Raw genomic sequence first — 24,419 nt, 5'->3', positions numbered from 1 at the left:
AAAAATCATTTTCCGCATATTTTTTTCCATTTCAATGTATTTTGAATTTTATTTTCAATATATATATATATATATAGGTTTTGAAAAATTTAAGTGTTTTAGAGGGTGGGCGACATGATGTGGTGGAGAAGAAGTAGAAACAAAAAAACAAATATATATTTAAAATATTTTTTTATTAGATTTTTTCTTGTACATTTGTTTAATTATATTTTGGATGAGTATTTCATTTATGGAAAACCCGGCATAACTTGGCCCATTAGTTTTTTGAAAAGAAAAAAGTGTGGCGCTTGTACAGACAGACACACTAATGCATTGGATTTAAAAGAAAATTTCAAAAATGTTTTAATTTTAATTTGTTTAGATTTGTTTTCTCAACGAACGTCATAATTTGTTTATTTTTCTTATGTATGTGAAGCAGTTAGAGGGGTAAAACCGAAACATGTGTTTTAAAACCAAAAATACTATTTCTATTTCAAATTTAAAAAAAAAATTTTAATAATTTAAAAATTTTTTGAAAACCCTTAAAAAAATTTCCCAATTATTTTACCATCTTTATATAAATTTCCAACAGCTCTAGAATTAAAAAACAAAATATTTTCAAATAAATAAAATTTTTCCATACAAATCATCATTCTCATCATCCTTAATATCTACCTAACATGAGCAATTTAGCACGTGATATGTTTCTCTTGGATTGTCCAACCTATGAAGATTATTTGGATACATTTATAACACGTAACGACATACGTTATATACGTAATATACGTTTTTCCCGCATGCTGGTCGAATTAGGCTATAGATCTGCAACAGAAATCTATACACCACAACAGTTTGAACAACGCAAAGCTGCTGTATTAGAATCGTTGTGGCCCACAAAGAAATCTACCATTTGTTTTAGTGATAAATTAAAGTCAGATGATCCGGTCTTGTGGGAATTGTCGATGAGGGAAAAGCCCAATATACAAAAGAATATATCGGTAAGAAGGAAAAGGAAATTATTGAACTATAATATTAGGGAATATTCTGTTAAATTATAATGGAATTATAATGATATTAAATATATTATAATCGCATTATAATGTCATAAAATACATTATAATCGCATTATAATGTTTTATAATACATTATAATCGAATTATAATGTTATTGTATACATTATAATCACATTATAATGTTATATAATACATTATAATCGCATTATAATGTTATAGAATACATTATAATCGCATTATAATGTTATAGAATACATTATAATCGCATTATAATGTTATAGAATACATTATAATCACATTATAATGTTATAGAATGCATTACAATCGCATTATAATGTTATAGAATACATTATAATCTCATTATAATGTTACTGAATGCATTATACTCGCATTATAATGCTATAAAATACATTATAATCGCATTATAATGTTATAGAATACATTATAATTGCATTATAATGTTATTGAATACATTATAATCGCATTATAATATTTAGAACACATTATAATCGTATTAAAATGTTACTGAATACATTTTAATCGCATTATAATGTTATTGAATGCATTATAATCGCATTATAACGTTATAGAATACATTATAATCGCATTATAATGTCATAGAATACATTATAATCTCATTATAATATTATTGAATACATTATAATCGCGTTATAATGTTACTGAATGCATTATAATCGCATTATAATGTTAACGAATACATTATAATCGTATTATAATGTTATAGAATACATTATAATCGCATTATAATAATATAAAATACATTATAATCGCATTATAAAGTTATTGAATATATTATAATCGCATTATAATGTTATTGAATACATTATAATCGCATTATAATGTTATAGTATACATTATAATCGTATTATAAAGTTATTGAATACATTATAATCGCATTATAATGTTATAGAATACATTATAATCGCATTATAATGTTACTGAATACATTATAATCGCATTTTAGTGTTATTGAATACATTATAATCGCATTATAATGTTATTGATTACATTATAATCGCATTATAATGTTAGAGAATACATTATAATCGCATTATAATGTTATTGAATACATTATAATCGCATTATAATGTTAGAGAATACATTATAATAGCATTATAATGTTAGAAAATACATTATAATATCATTATAATGGTATAGAATACATTATAGTCGCATTATAATGTTATTGAATACATTATAATCGCATTATAATGTTACTGAATGCATTATAATCGCATTATAATGTTATAGAATACATTATAATCGCATTATAATGTTACTGAATACATTATAATCGCATTTTAGTGTTATTGAATACATTATAATCGCATTATAATGTTATTGATTACATTATAATCGCATTATAATGTTAGAGAATACATTATAATCGCATTATAATGTTATTGAATACATTATAATCGCATTATAATGTTAGAGAGTACATTATAATCGCATTATAATGTTAGAGAATACATTATAATAGCATTATAATGTTAGAAAATACATTATAATATCATTATAATGGTATAGAATACATTATAATAGCATTATAATGTTATTGAATACATTATAATCGCATTATAATGTTAGAGAATGCATTATAATCTCATTATAATGTTATTGAATACATTATAATCGCATTATAATGTTATAAAATACTGTATAATTGTATTATAATGTTACAGTATACATGATAATCGCATTATAATGTTATAGAATACATTATAATTGCAATATAATGTTATTAAATACATTATAATCGCATTATAATGTCGATTATGATCCAATTTTAATGCAGTAAAATTTATTATAATTTTATTATAAAACATTATAATCCCATTACTTTACCCACCTTACAGACAATTTTCTTTATAAAACATCGTCTCAAAACTGGTTTTGAAGTTTCTGCCTATATCGATTATGAGAATAGTTTACGTCGAGCCAATCTACACATCGAGGGTCATACAAATTGGTCAGCAATTTTTAACAAACAAACTCCCATTATACCCAAACCAACAGATCTAAGCTATTTCGATTGGCACAAGGGCATTGTTAACTATAATGATTCGGAAAATTATGCTGTAGTTCATGATGTAGAATATGGTCTAATGTTTATGCATAAGGGTGATCATAAGAAAATTTGTGTAGATATAACGAGAGAATTGTATAGTAAAAATTGTACCAGAACTATGGCATTCTCAGAGAGATATGGACATGTTATATTTTATGATCATGTTATAAGAAAGAAAATATAATTGAAAAAAAAAATTTTGTTTAGAATATTGGGAAAATGAGAAACTATGGGAAATAAACATGAGTCTAATTTTGATCTGGCAGATTTTTTTTTGTTGACAAAACAAATGAAGAATATTTTTTGTTGGCTTAAATCCAAATAATAAAGAGTTTTCTTATTTTTATTGAAAAAAAAGAAATGTTTAGAATATGAAGATCACAACAAAAGGGTATAAAACATATATAAAAACATTTCATTGAGCGGAGGTCATTTACGATTTTTGTTTATTTTTCTTGTTTTTCTTAAAAACTGTTTTGTTTTGCGCAAAATGCCGTGTCTTTTGTTTCGAATTTTCAAAGTGCATTTTGTCAATTAATTTTAATCAAAAAAAACCAAATAAAATGCACAAAATAAAAACATAATTATTTGCAGTTAAATATACGAAAAAGTCATTTAAATTTAGGCCTTAGCTGCCATCAGACGTACAATATAAAGATATCGAAAGATTTGTGGTTCATATTTTTTTTTTTTTTTGGTTTCAATTTGTGAAAATAAAAGAAATTTTTCTATTACATCATCAAGAAAACTAGAAAATTTTTTCTTAAAAAAAAAATGTTAAAATTTTGAATAAAAAATTTTGAATATTTTATAAAAAAAAGCTTAAAATGTTTTTATTAAAGTTAGTTCTAGCAGCTTTAGTGTTGAAATGGAGCAGTTGTCAGCCAGTTTTCAAAGTTGGTGAGTAGTTTTTTCAAAAATGTTTTCAATATCAAAACAAGTATGAATGTATAGTCGGGCGTAGCCGACCATATGATACCCTATACCAGTCAGTATGTATGTTAAAAATGGGGATTATTTAAAAAAATAAAGCATTTGGTTTGTTTTTTTTTTAAACTTTATTTCGGAATATTTTTACTTTTTTTTGGCAAAAAAAGAGGGCTCAAAGGGGAGTAGGGCAAAATATGGCCCTATCCTTAAAAATGTTGGTAGGGGGAGTTAAGTCTTCCTCAATATTATTTATGTAGAATTTAAAAGTGTTATTAGTGTTTGTAAGTGAATTTTGAACTTTAAGTCATTTTCTGAAGGGGAGTTTGTATGGGGGATGGGGTCAAATGAAGCCCGATCGTTACAAAAATCGGTAGTCTCATTTAAAGTTCTATAAAACTAAGTTTTGTCGACTTTTGTTAACATAATATATCATTTAAGTTAATTATAAGCCAAAAGGCCCTATTTGGGGTATACGGTTGTATGGGGGCTAGTCGAAATAATGGACCGATTTTAACCATTTTCAATAGGCTTCGTCCTTGGGCCAAAAGAAGCGTGTGTGCCAAATTTCATTCAATTATCTTGAAAATTGCGACCTGTACCTTGCGCACAAGGTTTACATGGACAGCCAGCCAGACGGACGGACGGACGGACATAGCTTAATCGACTCAGAAAATGATTCTAAGCCGATTGGTATACTTTAAGTTGAGTATAGGACGAATATTTCTGTATGTTACAAACATCAGCACAAACCCAATATACCTCCCCACTAAAGTGGTGTAGGGTATAAATATTGAAAATTTCATCTTTTAGGTGTTATTTTTGATGAACCTAACTCGGAACTGGAAATGGCATTTAATGCCTCTATCGAAAGGGCCAATGTTAATGAGCGCAGTTTTGCCTTACAGGCTATTATAACTTATGCCAGTAGTGATGATAGTTTCCTAATGGAAAAGACAGGTATTTAAAAAATTTTTACAATTTTAAAAAAATATTTACAAAATTTTTCAAATTTTTTCTCCCATAGCATGTTATTTAGCTTCTGAAAAGATAATTGCCATATTTGGACCAGCTAATGGTGAAAGTTCCGGTAGGTTATTTGTAATCTAAATAAACATCTTTATATTTAAACATCAACATCTCTTAAGATATTGTTGCCTCTATATCGAATACCTTTGATATACCTCACATCACATTCGATTGGACGCCCAGTGAAGATCTTAGCGAAAAACCCTTTAGAGGTATGACTTTAAATTTACATCCAGATAATCTACTACTGGCACGTGGTATATCAGAAATTGTACAAAGTTTTGGTTGGCGTTCCTATACGTTGGTATATGAAAAGGAAAAGGGTAAAAAAAAACACACTTTGTTTTTGAAAATTTTCAGAAAAAAATTTAATTTTTTTCTAATTTTTAGAACTATTACAATTGCAAGATATTCTACAAATAGGTGATCCTACCAGTAATCCCACTACGGTCATGCAATTACCCAGTGATACTGATGATTATAGACCCTTTATAAAAGCTATTAAAACATCAACCGATAATTGTTTAATTTTACATTGTGCTGTTGAAAAAATACCGATAATACTTAAGCAGGCCGATGATTTGAAAATGTTGGGAGAGTATCAGGTTTGAATCAAGATTATAATGTTTTATAATACATTATAATCGAATTATAATGCTGTATAATATATTATAATCGAATTATAATGTTGGATAATATATTATAATCGTATTATAATGATGTATAATGCATTATAATCGAATTATAATGTTTTATAATACATTATAATCGAATTATAATGTTTTATAATACATTATAATCGAATTATAATGTTTTATAATACATTATAATCGAATTATAATGTTGTATAATACATTATAATCGAATTATAATGTTGTGTAATATGTTATAATCGAATTATAATGTTGTATAATATATTATATTCGTATTATAATTGTATAATACATTATTGTATAATACATTATAATCGAATTATAATGTTGTATAATATATTATAATCGTATTATAATGATGTATAATACATTATAATCGAATTATAATGTCATACAATACATTATAATCGAATTATAATGTTGTATAATACATTATAATCGAATTATAATGTTGCATAATACATTATAATCGTATTATAATGTTGTATAATACATTATAATTATATTATAATGATATATAATATATTATAATTGTATTATAATGTTGTAAAATACATTATAATCGAATTATAATGTCGTATAATACATTATAATCGAAATATATTGTTGTATAATACATTATAATCGAATTATAATGTTGTATAATACATTATAATCGTATTATAATGTTGTATAATACATTATAATCGTATTATATTGATGTATAATACATTATAATCGTATTATAATGTTGTATAATACATTATAATCGTATTATAATGATGTATAATACATTATAATCGTATTATAATGTTGTATAATACATTATAATCGTATTATAATGTCATATAATACATTATAATCAAATTATAATGTTGTATAATACATTATAATCGAATTAAAATGTTTTATAATACATAATAATCGAATTATAGTGCTGCATAATACATTATAATCGTATTATAATGATGTATAATACATTTTAATTATATTATAATCTTGTATATTACATTATAATTGTATTATAATGTTGTATAATACATTATAATCGAATTATAATGTTGCATAATACATTATAATCGAATTATAATGCTGTATAATACATTATAATCGTATTATAATGATGTATAATACATTATAATCGTATTATAATGTTGCATAATACATTATAATCGTATTATAATGTCATATAATACATTATAATCAAATTATAATGTTGTATAATCGTATTATAATGTTGTATAATACATTATAATCGAATTATAATGCTGTATAATACATTATAATCGTATTATAATGTTGAATAATACATAATAATCGAATTATAATGCTGTATAATACATTATAATCGTATTATAATGTTGTATAATACATTATAATCGTATTATAATGTTGTATAATACATTATAATCGAATTATAATGATGTATAATACATTATAATTATATTATAATCTTGTATAATTATAATCGATTTATAATGTCAAATAAAACATTATAATGTTGTGTAATTTATTATAATTATGATGTTTTATAACACATTATGATCGAATATAATCATTATAATCAAATTATAAATCCATTATATAATGGTATTATAATATTACGCAAATTTATTTTAAGAGTATATTCATACCCAATTTGGATACACATACCTTGGACTTGAATGCCTTCTATGAGGTTGGTGCCAATATCACAACTATACGTTTAATGGATCCAACAGATTTCGAAATTAAAAATCTAGTAAGAGACTGGAGAGATCGTAAGAAAAAAGAAGGAGTTCATTACACACTAGAACCCAATCAAGTGAGGGTAAGTATTTCTAACAGGTTTAAGAGGAATTTAAAAAAGTCTTAAATAATATATATTTCAGACTGACATGGTTCTAATAAGCGATGCTGTAGCATTATTTGTCAAAGGTTTAGCGGAACTGGAAATAGTCGATGAACTTAAGCCGGTAAAATTAGATTGTCGCCGAAATAGAGCTTGGAATCAGGGTCGAACGATTATAGAATTTATTAAAGCGGTTAGACTTACTCAATTATAGAAAAACAAATCTAATTTGTGGCCTTTATCTCCCCCCCAGCGCATTGGTGCTGAAACCTCTTCGGGTCGTGTGGATTTCAATCAATATGGCCAGAGAAGCTTTTTTACTTTACGTTGCATGGAAATAACAAGTACCGGACTTTTGGACTTGGCCACTTGGGATCCTGTAAATGGTTTTGATCTGTTGGGAGACGATGATGCCAGTGATAAGAGAGCTGCCATAAAAATACAAAATAAAACTTTTATTATAACCTCACGTTTAGGAGCACCCTTTTTAATGAAACGGTTTGAATATAAAATTTAAATTGTTTATTTCGAATATTTAAAATACGTTTTCTTTAAAATCTGTACCTAAAGCGAAGCCAAAGAAGGTGAAATTCTGGAGGGTAATGCCCGCTATGAGGGCTATTCATTGGATCTTATAGATGCTATAGCCAAATTTTTAAATTTCAAATATGTTTTTGAATTGGCTCCTGATGGTAAATATGGTGCTTTTAATAAGGTCACCAAAACCTGGGATGGTTTGGTCAAACAATTGCTGGATGGGGTAAGTTAAAAATGTCAAATTCTCTTAATATATAACTTATCGTTTTATATATTTATATTCCAAAAAAAAAAGAACGCCGATTTAGGCATTTGCGATTTAACCATGACTTCAGCTCGCCGTCAAGCAGTAGATTTCACTCCACCCTTTATGACTTTGGGCATAAGTATTCTCTATATGAAACCCGAAGTTAAACCGCCCAATTTGTTCTCCTTCCTTTTGCCCTTCTCCAAAGATGTCTGGGTCTATATGGCTACCGGTTATTTGGGTGTATCACTATTACTTTTCATTTTATCACGCATGGCTCCAGAAGATTGGGAAAATCCTCATCCGTGTAAAGAACCAGAAGAATATGAAAATATTTGGACTATAACAAATACCACCTGGTTGACAATGGGTTCTATTATGGGTCAAGGATGTGATATATTACCGAAGTATAAGTGTATAAAGAAATAATGGGAAAATTAATTGAATATTTTTACGGTTTTACAGGGCTTCTTCGACCCGTTTAGTTACCGGTATTTGGTGGTTTTTCGCCTTGATGATGTTAAATTCTTATACTGCCAATTTGGCGGCCTTCTTGACCATGTCACGTATGGGTTCCTCCATTAAGAGTGCCGAAGATTTGGCAGCGCAAAATAAAATTAAATATGGAGCCGTTTATGGTGGTAGTACTATGTCGTTTTTTAAGGTGATTATATATAACATTTTTCTCACTGTAGTCAAGTCCGTACCCAGTAGTCTATTGTTTGGTTCATAAAGTCTAGAGTATAGTCTAGTCTAAAGTCTAGTCTAAAGTCTAGTCTAGTCTATAATCTAGTCTATAGTCTAGTTTATAGTCTAGTTTATAGTCTAGTTTATAGTCTAGTTTATAGTCTAGTTTATAGTCTAGTCTATAGTCTAGTCTATAGTCTAGTCTATAGTCTAGTCTATAGTTTAGTCTATAGTCTAGTCTATAGTCTAGTCTATAGTTTAGTCTATAGTCTAGTCTATAGTCAAGTCTATAGTCTAGTCTATAGTCTAGTTTATAGTCTAGTTTATAGTCTAGTTTATAGTCTAGTCTATAGTCTAGTCTATAGTCTAGTCTATAGTCTAATCTATAGTCTAGTCTATAGTCTAGTCTATAGTCAAGTCTATAGTCTAGTCTATAGTCAAGTCTATAGTCTAGTCTATAGTCTAGTCTATAGTCTAGTCTATAGTCTAGTCTATAGTCTAGTCTATAGTCTAGTCTATAGTCTAGTGTATAGTCTAGGCTATAGTCTAGTGTATAGTCTAGGCTATAGTCTAGTCTATAGTCTAGTCTATAGTCTAGTTTATAGTTTAGTATATGGTCCAGTTTATAGTCTAGCCTATAGTCTAGTCTATAGTCTAGTCTATAGTCTAGTTTATAGTTTAGTATATGGTCCAGTTTATAGTCTAGTCTATGGTTTGGGCTTGTTATAGTCTATTGTCTGAACTATAGTAATACATATATATTTTTTACTACTAACAGGAGTCAAACTTCACAACATATCAGCGCATGTGGGCAGCTATGGAATCAGATCCCTCGGTATTTACTAAAAGTAATGATGAAGGCAAAGAACGTGTTTTAAAGGGCAAACGTTTATATGCCTATCTAATGGAGTCCACTTCACTGGAATATTTAGTGGAAAGAGATTGTGATCTGGTGCAGATAGGTGGATGGTTGGATTATAAAACCTATGGCATAGCCATGCCATTTAGTAAGTAATTTCAGACTTTTGTGGGAGTAAAATAAAAGATTTGTAACTTTTTTTTGCAAAGATTCTCCTTATCGCAAACAAATAAGTGGCGCTGTTCTAAAATTGGGCGAAGCGGGCACCTTGGCCGAGTTGAAAAGAAAATGGTGGAAGGAAATGCATGGTGGTGGCAAATGTGAAAGTGCAGCGGCTGCTTCTAGTGATACACCCGAATTGGATTTGGAAAGTGTTGGTGGTGTGTTCTTGGTTTTAGGTTTGGGTCTATTGTGTGCCATGCTCATAGGTTTGGTAGAGTTTTTGTGGAATGTTAAAACGGTTGCTGTGGATGAAAAGGTTAGGAAACTTAATTTCTTTATAGTTTTGAATTGAAATACCATTTAAATTTTCTAGTTAACCCTAATGGAGGCTCTTAAGGTAGAAACATTATTTGCCTTAAAATTCTGGGTAGCTACTAAGCCGGTGCACGCTAGTTCTGCCGATTCTAGTTCCAGTTCGAGCTCATCATCATCCTCCTCTTCATCGCGTTCTAAATCCTCTAAATCGGGAGGACTTTCAATATCTCACAGCATGAAATCCATTAAGAGTTCTATACCCGAAACTGTACGTTCTTCGGTACATGAAAGACTTAGAAAAATTGGTTCTATATTTTCATTGAAATCGATGAAATTGGAAAAATCAGAAGATGAGATAGAAGCTCCACCGGTATTGGCCATTAAACCCAAATCTGTAGTGACCACAGAAGATAAAGCCATACAAATTGAATTGAAACGTGAACCGGCTGAAGAGCAACGTCATCATCATCATCACCACCATCATCATCATGACCAACCTCATCATCAGCAGCAGCAGCAGGATACTAAAGAAAAGCAACCGATAGAGGAACCAGAACCGGAACCAGTTACAGAGGATCACCATCATCAACATCATCATCGTCATGAACACAAAAGTCGCAAGCGTGATAGTAAAGTCAGTTCAAAAAGTCATTTAAATGTTTAAAGGTCTTAAAGGTAACTAAAGAGTTCCCTGCTAATAAACGAAAGTTTGGTTTCAGTTTGAAAAAGTTTTTTTCATTTCGAGAACTCCCTGACATGTCCTGTTTTCTTAAGAAAGAAAAAAATTCAGTAGAAAATATTTGTCTAGACATAAATCATATAGATTTTTGTCTTGACATAAATTTCTTAACATTTCCTTTTGTTTAGACATAAATGTCTTGACATAATTTTCTTTAGTAATGTTCGTCTTAACATAAAATCTTTTTTAGAAATGTTTGTCTTGATATAAAGATTATAATATTTTTTTGACATTTAATTTCCTAAGAATATTTTTATCTTGGCATAAATGTTCTTAGACAATTTTTATCTTGATATAAAGTGTTTAAGGAAATTGTTGTTTAGTTATAAATATTATTAGAAACTTTTGTGTTGACAAATTCTTTAGAAATTTTTGTCATGACATAATTTTGTTTTTTCGGAAAAATTTGTTCAAAAAGTTTAATTCAGAAATTTTTCTTTTGAAATTTTTGGTCTTGACATAAATTTCTTAGCAAAAATTTTTGTCATAACATAATTTTTTTTATAAAAAGTCTTGACAAGAAATATTTTGTCTTGACATGAATTTCTTAACAAAATTTTTATCATGACATATATTTTTTTGGAAAGTTTGTTTAAAAAGTTAAATTTAGACATATTTTAAAAAATTTTATCTTGATATAAATTTTTTAAGAAATTTTTTGTCTTGACATAATTTGCGAAAAAAAAATTGTTGTCTAGATATAAATTTCTTTAGGAAATTTTTTGTTTTATTATAAATGTTTTGTCTTGACAAACATTTTTGTTTTATTATAAATTTCTTTAGAAATTTTTTGGCTTGATGTAAATTTCTTAACAAAATTTTTATCATGACATAATTTCTTTTGAAAAATTTGTTTGAAAATGTTTAATAAAAATCATTTAAAAGTTTAATTTAGACATATGTATTTTAAAAATTTTGTATCTTGTTATAAATTTCTTTAGAAATTTTTGTCTTGACATAAATTTCTTTAAAAAATTTTTGTCATGACATAATTTTTTTTTAAATTTGTTTAAAAAGTTTAATTTTAACACATTTAAAAAAATGTATCTTGTTATAAATTTTTTTTCGAAATTTTTTTGTCTTGACATAAATTTCTTTACAAATTTGTCATGACATATTTTTTTTTAATTTGTTTAAAAAGTTTAATTTTGACACATTTAAAAAAAATGTATCTTGTTATAAATTTCTTTTGAATTTTTTTTTTTTTTGTCTTGACATAAATTTCTTTAAAAAAAAATTTGTCATGACATAATTTTTTTTTTTAATTTGTTTAAAAAGTTTAATTTAGACATATTTTAAAAAACTGTGTCTAGTTAAAAATTTTTTTGGAAATTTTTTTGTCTTGACATAAATTTCTTAACAAAATTTTTATCATGACATTTTTTTTTTTTTTTTTTTTGAAAAATTTATTTCAAAAGTTTTAAATAATTTTTTTTAATTTGTTTAAAAAGTTTAATTTAGACATATTTTAAAAAAAACTGTGTCTAGTTAAAAATTTCTTTGGAATTTCTTAACAAAATTTTTATCAGGACATATTTTTTTTTTTTGAAAAATTTATTTCAAAAGTTTTTAATAAATTTTTTTTTAATTTGTTTAAAAAGTTTAATTTAGACATAATTTAATTTAGACTGTGTGTAGTTAAAAATTTTCTTTGGAAATTTTTTTGTCTTGACATAAATCTCTTAACAAAATTTTTATCATGACATAATTTTTTTTTTTTTTGAAAATCTTATTTCAAAAGTTTTAAAATTCCCTTTTAAAATAAAAAATACTTTTAAATAATTGCTCTTTCTTTTGCTGTCCGTCCTTCAACTTTTTTTCTGTTTATTTTTCATATTTTCCAGATGTTAATTGAAAATTTTACAAGTTTTAAGTTGTTTTTTTTTAAGTTTTGTTACACATTACACAAGTATTTTACTCTAAAAACTAAGTGTAAACATTTACTATTTAATTAATTATTATACATATTACATTTATAAGGTACATATGAAGAGTTTTGTATTTGTTTAAATTGAAACATTTTTTTTCCTTTTTTTAAGAGACAAATTTAGCAAAAACAAATTACAGATTGTCTGGTGTTTGTAGTCGAATTGTAAGAAGGACTTTAGTAAAAAAGAAAACCTAAAAACTTAAGCTTTAATAGCTTAAGTTTCTATTACATTTAGAGATTTCTTTTAAATATATATATATTTTTTTGGAATTATAATAATTAATACTCTTTATCTTACTTGCTTGAAAAAATAGAGTATTTTGTTAAATTTTTATATTATTTATAGTTATTTTCATAATTTTCAACTAGTTTGAACTTTTTTCTTTTAAAGTATTTTTGTTTTGTTTTTTATTTAATTCTTGGATAAATATTGCAAACTTAAAACAAAAACAAAGCTAGTAATATAATAATAAAATTGTTATAATTAAATGCTAATTTATATATGAGTAAATAAAATAAAATAAATTAAACTAATTAAAATAGTTTAAAACATATGCAAATCAAAATTTTATGTAACTTTTAAATTTTATGCAAAATCTTTTAAATTTGTTAAATTTTATAACATTTTTTTTAATTATTAATTTTATGATTTTTTTTACTAAAAATTTTTAAACCATTTTTAAACTTTTTTTTGGGGAGTAGTTTTGTGATTTTTAAAATTTTTTAAATTCATTTTTTTTATAGATTTTTTTTATTTATAGAAAAAAATCCTTTTTGTTTATGTCATGTTAGTATCCTTTAAACGCTGAGCCTTGGCGGGATTTTTGTGTCAATCTTTGGCTGCTATAGCTACAGGAGGAAATTGTCGCTCATCGTACAGTTTAGTGGGTGTGTCAATGGCATCACAGAGTTTTCGAAATTTGGCAGAATCTGCTGAAATGAAAACAAACATAAAATTTAACAAGAGACTTCAAAAAACAAACAAATAAAACTTAAACAATAGTTTTTTATCTAAAAAAAAGTTGCTTAATAATTTTGATTTGAAAAAGTTCGAAAAATGTTTGTTTTCAAGAATTTATATTCAAATATTTTCTAAAGAAATTTTTATTTTCAAAAAAATCTCTAAAGAATTGTTATCGAAATCTTTAGAGATTTTTTTCACAAAACTTAAAAAAAAAAAATTATGTCAAGACAGATTTTTTACTAATTTGTGTCAAGACAATTTTCTTAGGAAATTTATATCAAGACAAAATTATCTCAATAAATTTATTGCAGAAATAATTTTCTAAAAAAAATGTATTTTTAAATCAAAAATTTTTAGAAAAAAATTCGAATATTTTGACAAAATTTTCGAAAAAAAAGTTATGTCAAGATAAAAAATTTTTATAGAAATTTATGTCAAGACAAAATTATCGCAAATTATGCCCAGAAAAAAAAATTGTAATGAATTTTATGTTAAAACAATATTTATTTTTTTTTAATTTTAATTATGACATAATTTTCAAAAGAAATTTATGTCAAGACAAACATTTTTGGTAGATATTTATGTCAAGACATTATCTCATTTAAAAAAAAAATTATTTTTAAACCAAAAATTTTTAGAAAAAAAAAAATGATATTTTGACAAAATTTTCGAAAAAAAATTATATCAAGACAAAAATTTTTTACAGAAATTTATGTCAAGACAAAATTATCGCAAATTATGTCCAGAAAAAAAATTGTAATGAATTTTATGTTAAAACAATATTTTTTTTTAAATTTTAATTATGACATAATTTTCAAAAGAAATTTATGTCAAGACAAACATTTTTGGTAGATATTTATGTCAAGACATTATCTCATTTAAAAAAAAAATTTATTTTTAAACCAAAAATTTTTAGAAAAAATGATATATTGACAAAATTTTCGAAAAAAAAAAATTATGTCAAGATAAACATTTCTTATAGAAATTTATGTCAAGACAAAATTATCGCAAATTATGTCCAGAAAAAAAATTGTAATGAATTTTATGTTAAAACAATATTTATTTTTTTTAAATTTTAATTATGACATAATTTTCAAAAGAAATTTATGTCAAGACAAACATTTTTGGTAGATATTTATGTCAAGACATTATCTCATTTACTTCAATAATATCTAAAGAAATTTATGTTTTGAGAAAATTAAAAAAAAAATTATGTCAAGACAAAATTTTCCAAACAAATTTATGTCAAAATAAAATTCTCTCATGTCCAGAAGAAACTTTCTAATGAATTTTATGTTAAAACAAAAATAGAAAAAAAATTATGTCAAGACTAAAATTTACTAAAGCGATTTGTGTCAAGACAAATTCTCTCAAAAGTTTTAGTCCAGAAAAATAATTTTCTAATGAATTTTATGTTAAAACAAAAGTTTTGTAAAGTAATTTCTTGACACCATTTTCTAAAGAAATTTATTTGAAGACAAAATTTTTCAATAGAAATTTATGTTAAGACAAAATTATCCAAAGAACTTTATGTCCAGAAAAAAATTTTCTAAAGAATTTTACGTTAAAACAATATTTTTATAGAAATTTGACAAAATTTTTTAAGAAATTTATGTCATGACAAAAAATTCTATAGAAAAATATGTCAAGACAAAATCATATCACAAACTTCATTTCCCGAAAAATATTTCAGAAAAAAATATGTTATAATAAACATATTCTAAAGAAATTTATGGCAAGACAAATGTTTTCTCTAGAAATTTATGTCAAGACAAAAGTTTTCTCTAGAAATTTATGTCAAGACAAAATAATAAAAACTTGATTGTCCAGAAAATTTTTTTTCTGAAAAAAAATTATGTTAAAACAAATTTTTTGAAAGAAATTTATATTTTGACAAAATTTGTTTAAGAATTTTATGTTAAGACAAAAGTTTTCTATAGAAATTTATGTCAAGACAAAATTATACTAAAAACATCATGTCTAGAAAAAAGTTTAAAACTTTATGTCCATAAATTTTTTTTTCTGAAAAAAAAATTGTATTAAAATAAATTTTTTGAAAGAAATTTATATTTTGACAAAATTTGTTTAAGAAATTTATGTTAAGACAAAAGTTTTCTATAGAAATTTAAGTCAAGATAAAATTATACTAAAAACTTCATGTCTAGAAAAAAGTTTTTAAAGAATTTTATGTTAAAACAAATTTTTTTTAAGAAATTTATATTTTGGCAAAATTTTTCAAAGAAATTTATGTCAAGACAAAAATTTTCTTTAGATATTTATGTCAAGACAAAAGTTTTCTATAGAAATTTATGTAAAGATACAATTATACCAAAAAATTCCTAAAGAAAACTTTATAAAGAATTTTATGTTAAAACAACATTTTTTCTAAAGAAATTTATATTTTAACTAAATTTTTTAAAGAAATTTATGTCAAGACAAAAGTTTTCTATGTTAAGACAAAATTATCTCACAAACTTAATGTTCAGGAAGAAATTTCTAATAAAATGTATGTTTACTTTCTTAATATATTTATGTCAAGACAAAAATTTTCTTAAGATATTTATGTCAAGACAAAAGTTTTCTATAGAAATTTATGTCAAGATAAAATTATACTAAAAACTTCATGCCTAGAAAAAACTTTCTAAATAATTTTATGTTAAAACAAAAATTTTTAAAGAAATTTATGTCATGACAAAAAGTTCTATAGAAACCAAGACCATTTTATCTCACAAACATAATGTCCACAAAAAAATTTTAAAAAATGCATGTAAAATAAAAATTTTCTATGTCAAGACATAGATTTCTCTAAAAATTTTTGTCTAGACAAAAGTTTTCTCTAGAAATTTATGTCAAAACGAAATTATTCCAAAAACTTCATGTCCAGAAAAAAAATTACTTTAAAATAAAAATATGTGTTAGAAATTTATATTTTGATAAAATTTTCTAATGAAATTTATGTCATGACAAAATTTTCTAAAGAAATTTATGTCATGACAAAATTTTTAAAAATATAGGTCAAGACCATATTATTTCAAAAACTTAATGTCCACATAAAATATTCTAATAAAATGCATGTTAAAACAAAAATTTTCTAAATAAATTTATGTCAAGACAAAAGTTTTCTATAGAAATTTTTGTCAAGACAAAATTATCTAAAAAACTTCATGCCCCGAAAAAAATTTATATTAAAACAAAAATGTTTTAAAGAAATTTCTATTTTGACAAAATGTCTAAAGAAATTAATGTCATGACAAAAATTTCTATAGAAATATATGTTAAGACAAAATTATCTCACAAACTTAATGTTCACAAAAAAATGTATGTTAAAACAGAAATTTCCTAAAAAAAAAATATATGTCAAGACAAAAGTTATCTACAGAAATTTATGTCAAGACAGAAAAATTTTGTAAAAAATTTATGTTAAAACTAAAATGTTTTAGAAAAATTTCTATTTTGACATAATTTCTAAAGAAATTTATGTCAAGACAAAACTTTTTGAAATCAATTTATGTCAGACGAAATTACTTTTTAAAGAAATGTATGTTAAGACAAAAATGTTCTAAAAAAATTTATGACAAGATAAAAAATTTACAAAGAAATTATGTCAAGATGAAATTTGTTAAAGAAATTTATATTTTGATAAAAACTTTTAAAGTAATTTATGTCAAGACAAAAAATTTTTAAAAAAAATTTATGTTAAAACAACAATTTGCTGAATAAATTTATATTTTGACAAGAGAAATTTAAAAAAAGTATGTCAAGGTACAAATTTACCAAAGAAATTTATGTTAAGATAAAAAATTTCTAAAGAAATTAATATCAAGATAAATTTTTTTAAATAAATTTTTATCAAGATAAAAATTTTCTAAAGCAATTTAAGCTAGAAAAAATTTCTTAAGAAATTCCCGAAAAAGATATTATTATACAGACAAGAAAAATCGAAAGAAATTTATCATCAAGACAAATATTTTCTTAAGAAATTTTTATCCACACAAAAAATTTCAGAAGAAATTTATGTCAAGATAATAATTTTTCTAAAAAATGGGGTTAACCCTCATTATCACAATGTCTGGTTATTTTTTATCTTAAAGTTAAATTGACAGTTTTCATACAAAATATATTTTAATCGGCAGAATAACTTTCGGTTAAACGATAACCGGAGCTGAAGTTAACGGGGCTTAGACAGTTTTTGTTTAAACCTGGTTTAACATAGGTTTTGTGTGTTTCAGTAATCAGTAAAGTAACTAAGGGTGAGTTTTTCTGATAAAGATAATCTTCATTCTTTGGTTAAACCTGATTTAATATATGTTTCGTGTTTTTCAGTTATCTGTAAAGTTACTTATAATCTTAGTTTAACTAAGGGCGAGTTTTTCTGATAAAGTTAATCTTCATTCTTTGGTTAAACCTGGTTTAATATATGTTTCGTTTTTTCAGTTATCAGTAAAGTTACTTATTATCTTAGTTTAACTGAGTGTAATTGGCCAATTAAACTCAAGTTATAAGTGAGAAAACACAATGAACAAAAACAATAAAACAATGATTTCGGAACAACAAAAACTTAATATTTTAAGTAAATTGCAATTTTCTGATTTGTTTTGTTTTATTTATTATTGTTTTAAATGTTTATTTTATATTTTTTGAAAAAAAAACAGCTGTTCATTGTTTATGTTTTTGAGTGAATAGTTGGCAATACTAACAAAGTTAACAGAGCTTAAATCGAAAACTGAAAATCACAATCAACGTTTAAATTCCGCCTAAATTTGTTCCGAGTTTAATCTAACAGCAAGTTAAGCCTAGTTTAACTAAGAAGTAAGAAATCCGCCCTGAGTATAATTGGCCAATTAAACTCAAGTTATAAGTGAGAAAACACAATGAACAAAAACAATAAAACAATGATTTCGGAACAACAAAAACTTAATATTTTAAGTAAATTGCAATTTTCTGATTTGTTTTGTTTTATTTATTATTGCTTTAAATGTTTATTTTATATTTTTGCAAAAAACAGCTGTTCATTGTTTATGTTTTTGAGTGAATAGTTGGCAATACTAACAAAGTTAACAGAGCTTAAATCTAAAACTGAAAAACACAATCAACGGTTAAATTTCGCCTAAATTTGTTCCGAGTTTAATCTAACAGCAAGTTAAGCCTAGTTTAACTGAGGAGTAAGAAACCCGGCCTTAGAAAAAACTTTTATCTTGACAAAATTTTATAGAAAAAAACTCTCAAGAAATTTATATCTTAAGATAATTATCTAACTTATTTCTTATAGTTTTCTTAAACATAAATGCTTAATATTAAAAATTCGTCTTCCAAAATTTCTTTTTAAAAATCTTTGTTAAACAAAATAAAATTTTGAATTTGAAAATATTCTTAAATTAGTCTAAACCAATTAAACACATTGAATTTTAATTTACGGTTAGTATTTACCTACCATTTCAATTCAAAATTATGTATGTCTGTATATGTTTATGTTATTCCCTCCATAAGTGTTTTTAAAATAAGTGAAAAAATTAGGTCTTAATACCTGTCAGAGTAGTGTTCACCGTTTGTTCAGAACCTTTTAAAATGCTAGCATATGAATTATCCGTTGTGGGTTCAGGATTTTCAATTATAACACTAACACTGCTCATAGAGCTCGATTTACTGTGGGGCGATGGTGATGAATCCTTGGAATGTTGAGAGTCTGTTGAAATAGTAGGAGTTTTATCAGCTGAAAAACCGGAAGAGGGATTGGTAGTGGGTGTAGAGGGTAATAGGCCTGAGAGAGATATTTTGTCCATGCTGTCGGTTAGATTGAGTTCTGTAAAGGAAATTTTTTGTTTAAAACTAAATTGACCAAGTTTAAGGAGTTTAAAATTTTACCTATAACACCTTCTAGGGTGTAACGCAAATCATGAACATGTAATAGTTTACAGGGACCACCTTTTTCACTATTAAAATCATAAACATAAAGGAAACCATCTTCACAGGCCATTAGTAGACGTAACTCCTTTTGTATGCGTGCCAAACCACAAACATGTTTAAGACCCGGTTGACCTAATACTGCGGTGGCAAAAGCTCTGTCTTGCGCCAACACATCACCTATTTGTGAAGGTATCAGATAAGAAGAGACCGCTTTCGATAGATAACCACTCATGGACCAGGAATTATTAGAAGTTGTAGAGGCGGGTGTTTGATTGCTGGAAGAAGAATTTGCAGTTACAGGGGCATCAGCTGAAGTTGTACTATTAGCAGAAGCTTTTGTAGCTTGTTGATTGTTAGAAGCCTCCTCTTTAGGTTGAGATGTTGAAGGTGCTAACGCTGTATGGGGTTTTTTAGTTTCATCGTCTACTAGGTTTAAAAAGGATTATTTAGAATTATATTAGGATTATTGTTTTTCATAGCTTACCTATATTGGACTTTCTTTCGGCAGCCTCCACAGCTTTAACATCAATCTTAAATATATGAACAGTCTCGGTATTCGAAGATGCACACAGAAAGTCACCGGTAGTAGAAAATACCAATGATGCTATTCTCACACAACGCTTAACGCCTCTACGAAATTCCTGAACCCTTTGACCATTCTTAACACAAAATACCCTTATCACAGTACCACGCTCCGAGGCTGTTGCCAACATAGTGCCATTCGGTGAGAAATTCAAGGCAGACAAGGCCGTATCATGAGCCTTAATCGTTAGACCCGTTTTCAATTTATTGGCATTGAAAATTCTCAACTCTCCACTAGTCGTACAAATGGGAAATGCTAAATGTGAATTCAACGACAGCGAACACAAACCATATTCATTTGGTGCTATATTCTCAATGGAATGTAAGATTTTCATATCACGTATATCGTGTATATGTATACTCTCCGCTAGACACACAATCAAACGATAACGATTCATGCGAACACACAATATATCCGAAGGATAAACACAATTACAAATATCCTGTTTCTTTTTGAAATGCAGCATCTTTAGGCAATTGGGTTTCTGTTGAGTGACCAGCACTACCAGCGAACTATTGAATAGCCTCTCGACAATGCGTATTTGTTCTGAATTCTCTTTGGCGAATATCTCATCGATTTTATCGCCTGCATTAATGGTGAACAAACGAAAGCCATTTTTACTTAAAACCGATATGGAACTGGTAATAGAGAGAGAGAGAGAAAGGAAGATTTGATTAAAAATGAGAAATTAGAAGAATTTCGGAAGAAGTCTATAGTACACTATACACTAGACTATAGAGTAGTACACTATACACTGGACTACAGTGTAATTTATAGTCTAGTCTAGAATCTAGACTATAGTTTAGTATATGGTTAAGTCTAGAGTCTTATTTGCAGTCTAGTCTAATCTAGTATATAGTTTAGTCTTGCCTACAGTTTATAGTCTAGAATCCAGACTATAGATTATAGTCCAATATATGGTTAAGTCCATAGTCTAGTCTATAGTCTAGTACTTTCTGTATAGCCTAGTTTATAGTCTAGAATCTGGACTATAGTCCAGTATATGCTTAAGCCTATAGTTTAGTTTATAGTATAGTCTACAGTCTACACAAAATACATTTCTGTAGTCTAGTTTATAGTCAACTCTTTAGTCTAGTTTGTAGTCGAAGTCCATTATTATAGGCTAGTAGTTTTTTTCGATTCTATTGTAATACATAGTCTACTCTATAGTTTAGTCAATAGTCTATAATTTAGTCTGTAGTTTAGTCTATGGAGTAGTCGAATAGAACCCTACTTATAAGGTCAATTTCTGCAGAAAAAGTTAAATTGAGCCGACAATTTAGCCGCCGCCGATATTTTATATAATAACCCGCCGCCGATCATTTTGCATCGGCTTGTATCTCTGGCCGATAGTTTAATCTACAACAACAATATTAAATTTGTTTCCACTACAATTGGATCTGCTCACCTGGAGGACTCGAGTCATACTCAACCATAGAGTTTCAACCCGACAGCTGTATCAACCTAAAGATTTTTGTTATTCAGAAAAGAACTATCGGTCACAGTTGGACTGTTACAACAACAAATTCATCCTTATTGCCAATAGAAGTAAACATTTTGTTCCTTTGAAATTTTAATTTCCCTTGAAGGAAATGAATAGTTGATTTTGTATGGAACAGCAGTTCAATGTTTACAAAATTCCATTAACAAATTTCACAGGAGGGAAATTTTTTGTGAACGAAAAAAAAAGTGAAAATGGAACACGAACATATTTCACGTGAGATGATCGGATCAAAGTTCATTAATTATGTAAAATTTAGATTCGAAATAATATTAATAACCGAAAAACCTAGCAGAATAGAACAACAACAATCTTGAGACCAACCCCATCAAAAAACTCTTGGTGACTCAACACGTACATACAACTTTTCTTTTAGAAAGTTTCTAGTAGCAAAAGCACTTGAAATTTATTTATGAACAAGCCCTCTCGGGCTTCCAAAAATTGCCGTAGTGGACGGTATTTCACGTCCCCATGGCGGGGTATTGGTTAAAGTTTTCAACTAGCAATAATCGCACCTCGGTAGAACCTCATTGGTTACGATATCGCCTCTGCGCAAAGCTAGTTTCAACATGCACAAACTCAACATTATATACAGTTATAAACATTAACTAAATGAGAATTATAAGCGTAAAAGAATAAAAAAAACAAATAAACATACCATTTTAAACTCACCAACAACTTTCACATATTTTAGGGATGAAAAAAAACAATATGGAAAAGAAGAAGAAGCAAAAAAAATGATTGCTCATTCAAACACACAAACACGGGTATAATATGGAATATAGCTGTATAAAAGAAAAACAACAACGAACGAAAAAAAAACCACACATAACAACAAAAAACAGCTGAGTGAGAAGTAAAAGTCATTTTATGGAATTTGTTGGTGTTTTTCTGTTTGTTATTTGTTTTTGTTTTTAACATTGTGCTAATTGTATGACAGCAAAAAAACTGGTTTTATTTTTGTTTGTGGATTTTTGTTATTGTATTATTTTTGCAAAAGATTTGTTACTATTTATTGAATTATTTATTTGATTGTGTATATTTTTTAATTTATTTCAAAGACGTGATTTGTTTTATTTTTATTTAGATATTTGAAATTCTAACTTTATACATAGGTATTATTTAATTGCGTTGTGTGATGACTGGTTGGTTTGTAGGGGAATAATTTAAAAGTTAAAACTTTTGTTATAACTCACACTTGATACTCGTAAACATTGGCCTATTTACCCATTAAAACCACAGCCTACAGTGATAACCTCCTATCACTCTCTATAGGCTGTGGTTTTAATGTGTAGAGATGCCAATGTAGGGTAAATGTACCAATAGTCGGCAGTTTAACTTTTTTCTCTTTTTCAAACTATCCCCCTAAAGAGTCGGTAAATGTTATTACGATGATTTTTAGTTATTTCAATCATGTGTTTAGTTAAGTTTTAGATCTATTTACCTTTTTTGAAAAACAAATAACTAGTTTTTAGTAATTTATAAATTTTGTTAAAAACTCCACATTTTCCAATAGTCGGCACCAGTGTTCCTAAGTTCGACAAAAAATGTCCCTATAGTCGGCATTAGATTTTTTGTTTGAAAAAAGCATATATATTTATAGAAAAAAGTGATATATACACAATTTTCCAAAGAAAATATTTAATTAAATTTTTTCTATAGAAATAACTGTAATAATATCGTTTTTTCTGTAGAAAAATATGTTATGAACATAATTATAATTGTAATAAGTATACATAATAACATTTTTTCTATAGAAAAAGAGTTACACATGCAATTTTCTGTACAATATTATATTTTTTGTTAGAGAAAAAAGTAATTTTTTATAGGGAGAAGTGTTATATGTACTGTTTTTTAAAGAAAATCTTTTATAAAAATATGCAATTTCCTATAGGAAAAAATTTAACATAAGTTTCATAGAGGATATTATAATAAGAACACTTTTCTATAGAAAAATTGTCATACTAGGAATTTTCTATAGAAAAAAAATGTTATACTCATAATTTTTTTGTAAAAACACAGTTAAGAAGCAATTTTGTTAGAAAAAATTTGAATATGCAAAATTTTTAAAAGAAAAAACTGTTATACACATATTTTTTGTATAGAAAATTATATTATGTAGTAAAAAATTTTAATCTTCTGTAGAAAAAGCTATTATAGAAGTAATTTTCTATAGAAAAAAGGGTATACACACAATTTTTCATAGAGAAAACTGATATACACATAATTTTTTGTATCAAAAATTGTTATACATAAAATTTTCTATAGAAAAAAATTGTATACACATAATTTTCTATAGAAACAAATGTTGTACAATCAATTTTCTATAGAGGAAATTGTAATATACATAAATTTTTATAGAGAAGTGTTATACATAAATTTTTTTTACAAAAATAACTGTTATACATATAATTTTTGAAGAGAAAATTGTTATATAGAAATTTTTCATAGTAATATACCCAATTTTCTATAGAGAAATAATAAATTT

General features: G+C 26.0%; 3 protein-coding genes and 1 non-coding gene across 10 annotated transcripts in view; 2 read left to right on the top strand and 2 right to left on the bottom strand.

Annotated features, from left to right (window-relative positions):
- The first annotated feature begins 555 nt into the window (after positions 1-555).
- On the top strand, positions 556-3,446 carry LOC111687391 (cilia- and flagella-associated protein 299). Its single transcript, XM_023449826.2, has 2 exons — positions 556-977; positions 2,873-3,446. Exons 1-2 carry the CDS (start codon positions 660-662, stop codon positions 3,266-3,268), a joined length of 714 nt encoding a protein of 237 aa, XP_023305594.1. The 5' UTR covers positions 556-659; the 3' UTR covers positions 3,269-3,446.
- Positions 3,447-3,803: 357 nt separating this feature from the next.
- On the top strand, positions 3,804-13,283 carry LOC111687392 (glutamate receptor ionotropic, kainate 2). 2 transcript variants are annotated; one of them, XM_046951199.1, is made up of 15 exons: positions 3,804-3,984; positions 4,825-4,971; positions 5,039-5,101; positions 5,160-5,363; positions 5,431-5,645; positions 7,294-7,482; positions 7,544-7,696; positions 7,757-8,001; positions 8,074-8,263; positions 8,336-8,694; positions 8,753-8,951; positions 9,753-9,981; positions 10,043-10,311; positions 10,369-10,985; positions 13,089-13,283. In XM_046951199.1, the coding sequence occupies exons 1-14, from the start codon at positions 3,912-3,914 to the stop codon at positions 10,972-10,974; spliced, it is 3,141 nt and encodes a 1,046-aa protein (XP_046807155.1). In that variant the 5' UTR covers positions 3,804-3,911; the 3' UTR covers positions 10,975-10,985; positions 13,089-13,283. The 2 variants fall into 2 exon arrangements, with proteins under 2 accessions (XP_046807155.1, XP_023305596.2); XM_023449828.2 differs by lacking the exon at positions 13,089-13,283 and having other exon boundaries at positions 10,369-11,031.
- Positions 13,284-13,674: 391 nt separating this feature from the next.
- Positions 13,675-24,419, bottom strand: part of LOC111687393 (WD repeat domain phosphoinositide-interacting protein 2) — an 18,866-nt gene continuing 8,121 nt past the window's right edge. Inside the window, exons 2-5 of one of the 6 annotated variants that reach the window (XR_002762816.2) lie at positions 20,332-21,068; positions 19,806-20,273; positions 19,375-19,743; positions 13,675-13,912 (exon numbers count right to left, since the gene is read on the bottom strand). Coding sequence is in view for 4 of the 6 variants with exons in the window: in XM_023449829.2 (XP_023305597.2) it covers positions 13,809-13,912; positions 19,468-19,743; positions 19,806-20,273; positions 20,332-21,068 (1,585 nt within the window). In the remaining 2 variants the exon portion in view is untranslated. The remainder of the gene's footprint in view (positions 13,913-19,374; positions 19,744-19,805; positions 20,274-20,331; positions 21,069-24,419) is intronic. The other 5 variants (XR_002762815.2, XM_023449829.2, XM_023449831.2 and 2 more) reach the window with 5 other exon arrangements.
- Positions 22,352-22,491, bottom strand: LOC111687394. Its single transcript, XR_002762817.1, has one exon. It is a non-coding gene; the product is annotated as a U4 spliceosomal RNA (small nuclear RNA).

The sequence above is a fragment of the Lucilia cuprina genome, chromosome 2 (genome assembly GCF_022045245.1).
Source record: "Lucilia cuprina isolate Lc7/37 chromosome 2, ASM2204524v1, whole genome shotgun sequence".
NCBI classification, from domain to species: Eukaryota; Metazoa; Arthropoda; class Insecta; order Diptera; family Calliphoridae; genus Lucilia; species Lucilia cuprina.
Note: the sequence above shows the minus strand (reverse complement) of the source record. Positions and strands in the feature narration are given on the sequence as shown.

What these genes read in the sequence shown, in the direction of transcription:
- LOC111687391 (XM_023449826.2), top strand. Translation starts at nt 660, where the DNA reads ATGAGCAATTTAGCACGTGATATGTTTCTCTTGGATTGTCCAACCTAT. An exon ending in ATATACAAAAGAATATATCG is followed by an intron (nt 978 to 2,872) that starts GTAAGAAGGAAA and finishes CCCACCTTACAG; the next exon opens with ACAATTTTCTTTATAAAACA.
- LOC111687392 (XM_046951199.1), top strand. Translation starts at nt 3,912, where the DNA reads ATGTTTTTATTAAAGTTAGTTCTAGCAGCTTTAGTGTTGAAATGGAGC. An exon ending in TCAGCCAGTTTTCAAAGTTG is followed by an intron (nt 3,985 to 4,824) that starts GTGAGTAGTTTT and finishes TTCATCTTTTAG; the next exon opens with GTGTTATTTTTGATGAACCT. An exon ending in GGTATATGAAAAGGAAAAGG is followed by an intron (nt 5,364 to 5,430) that starts GTAAAAAAAAAC and finishes TCTAATTTTTAG; the next exon opens with AACTATTACAATTGCAAGAT.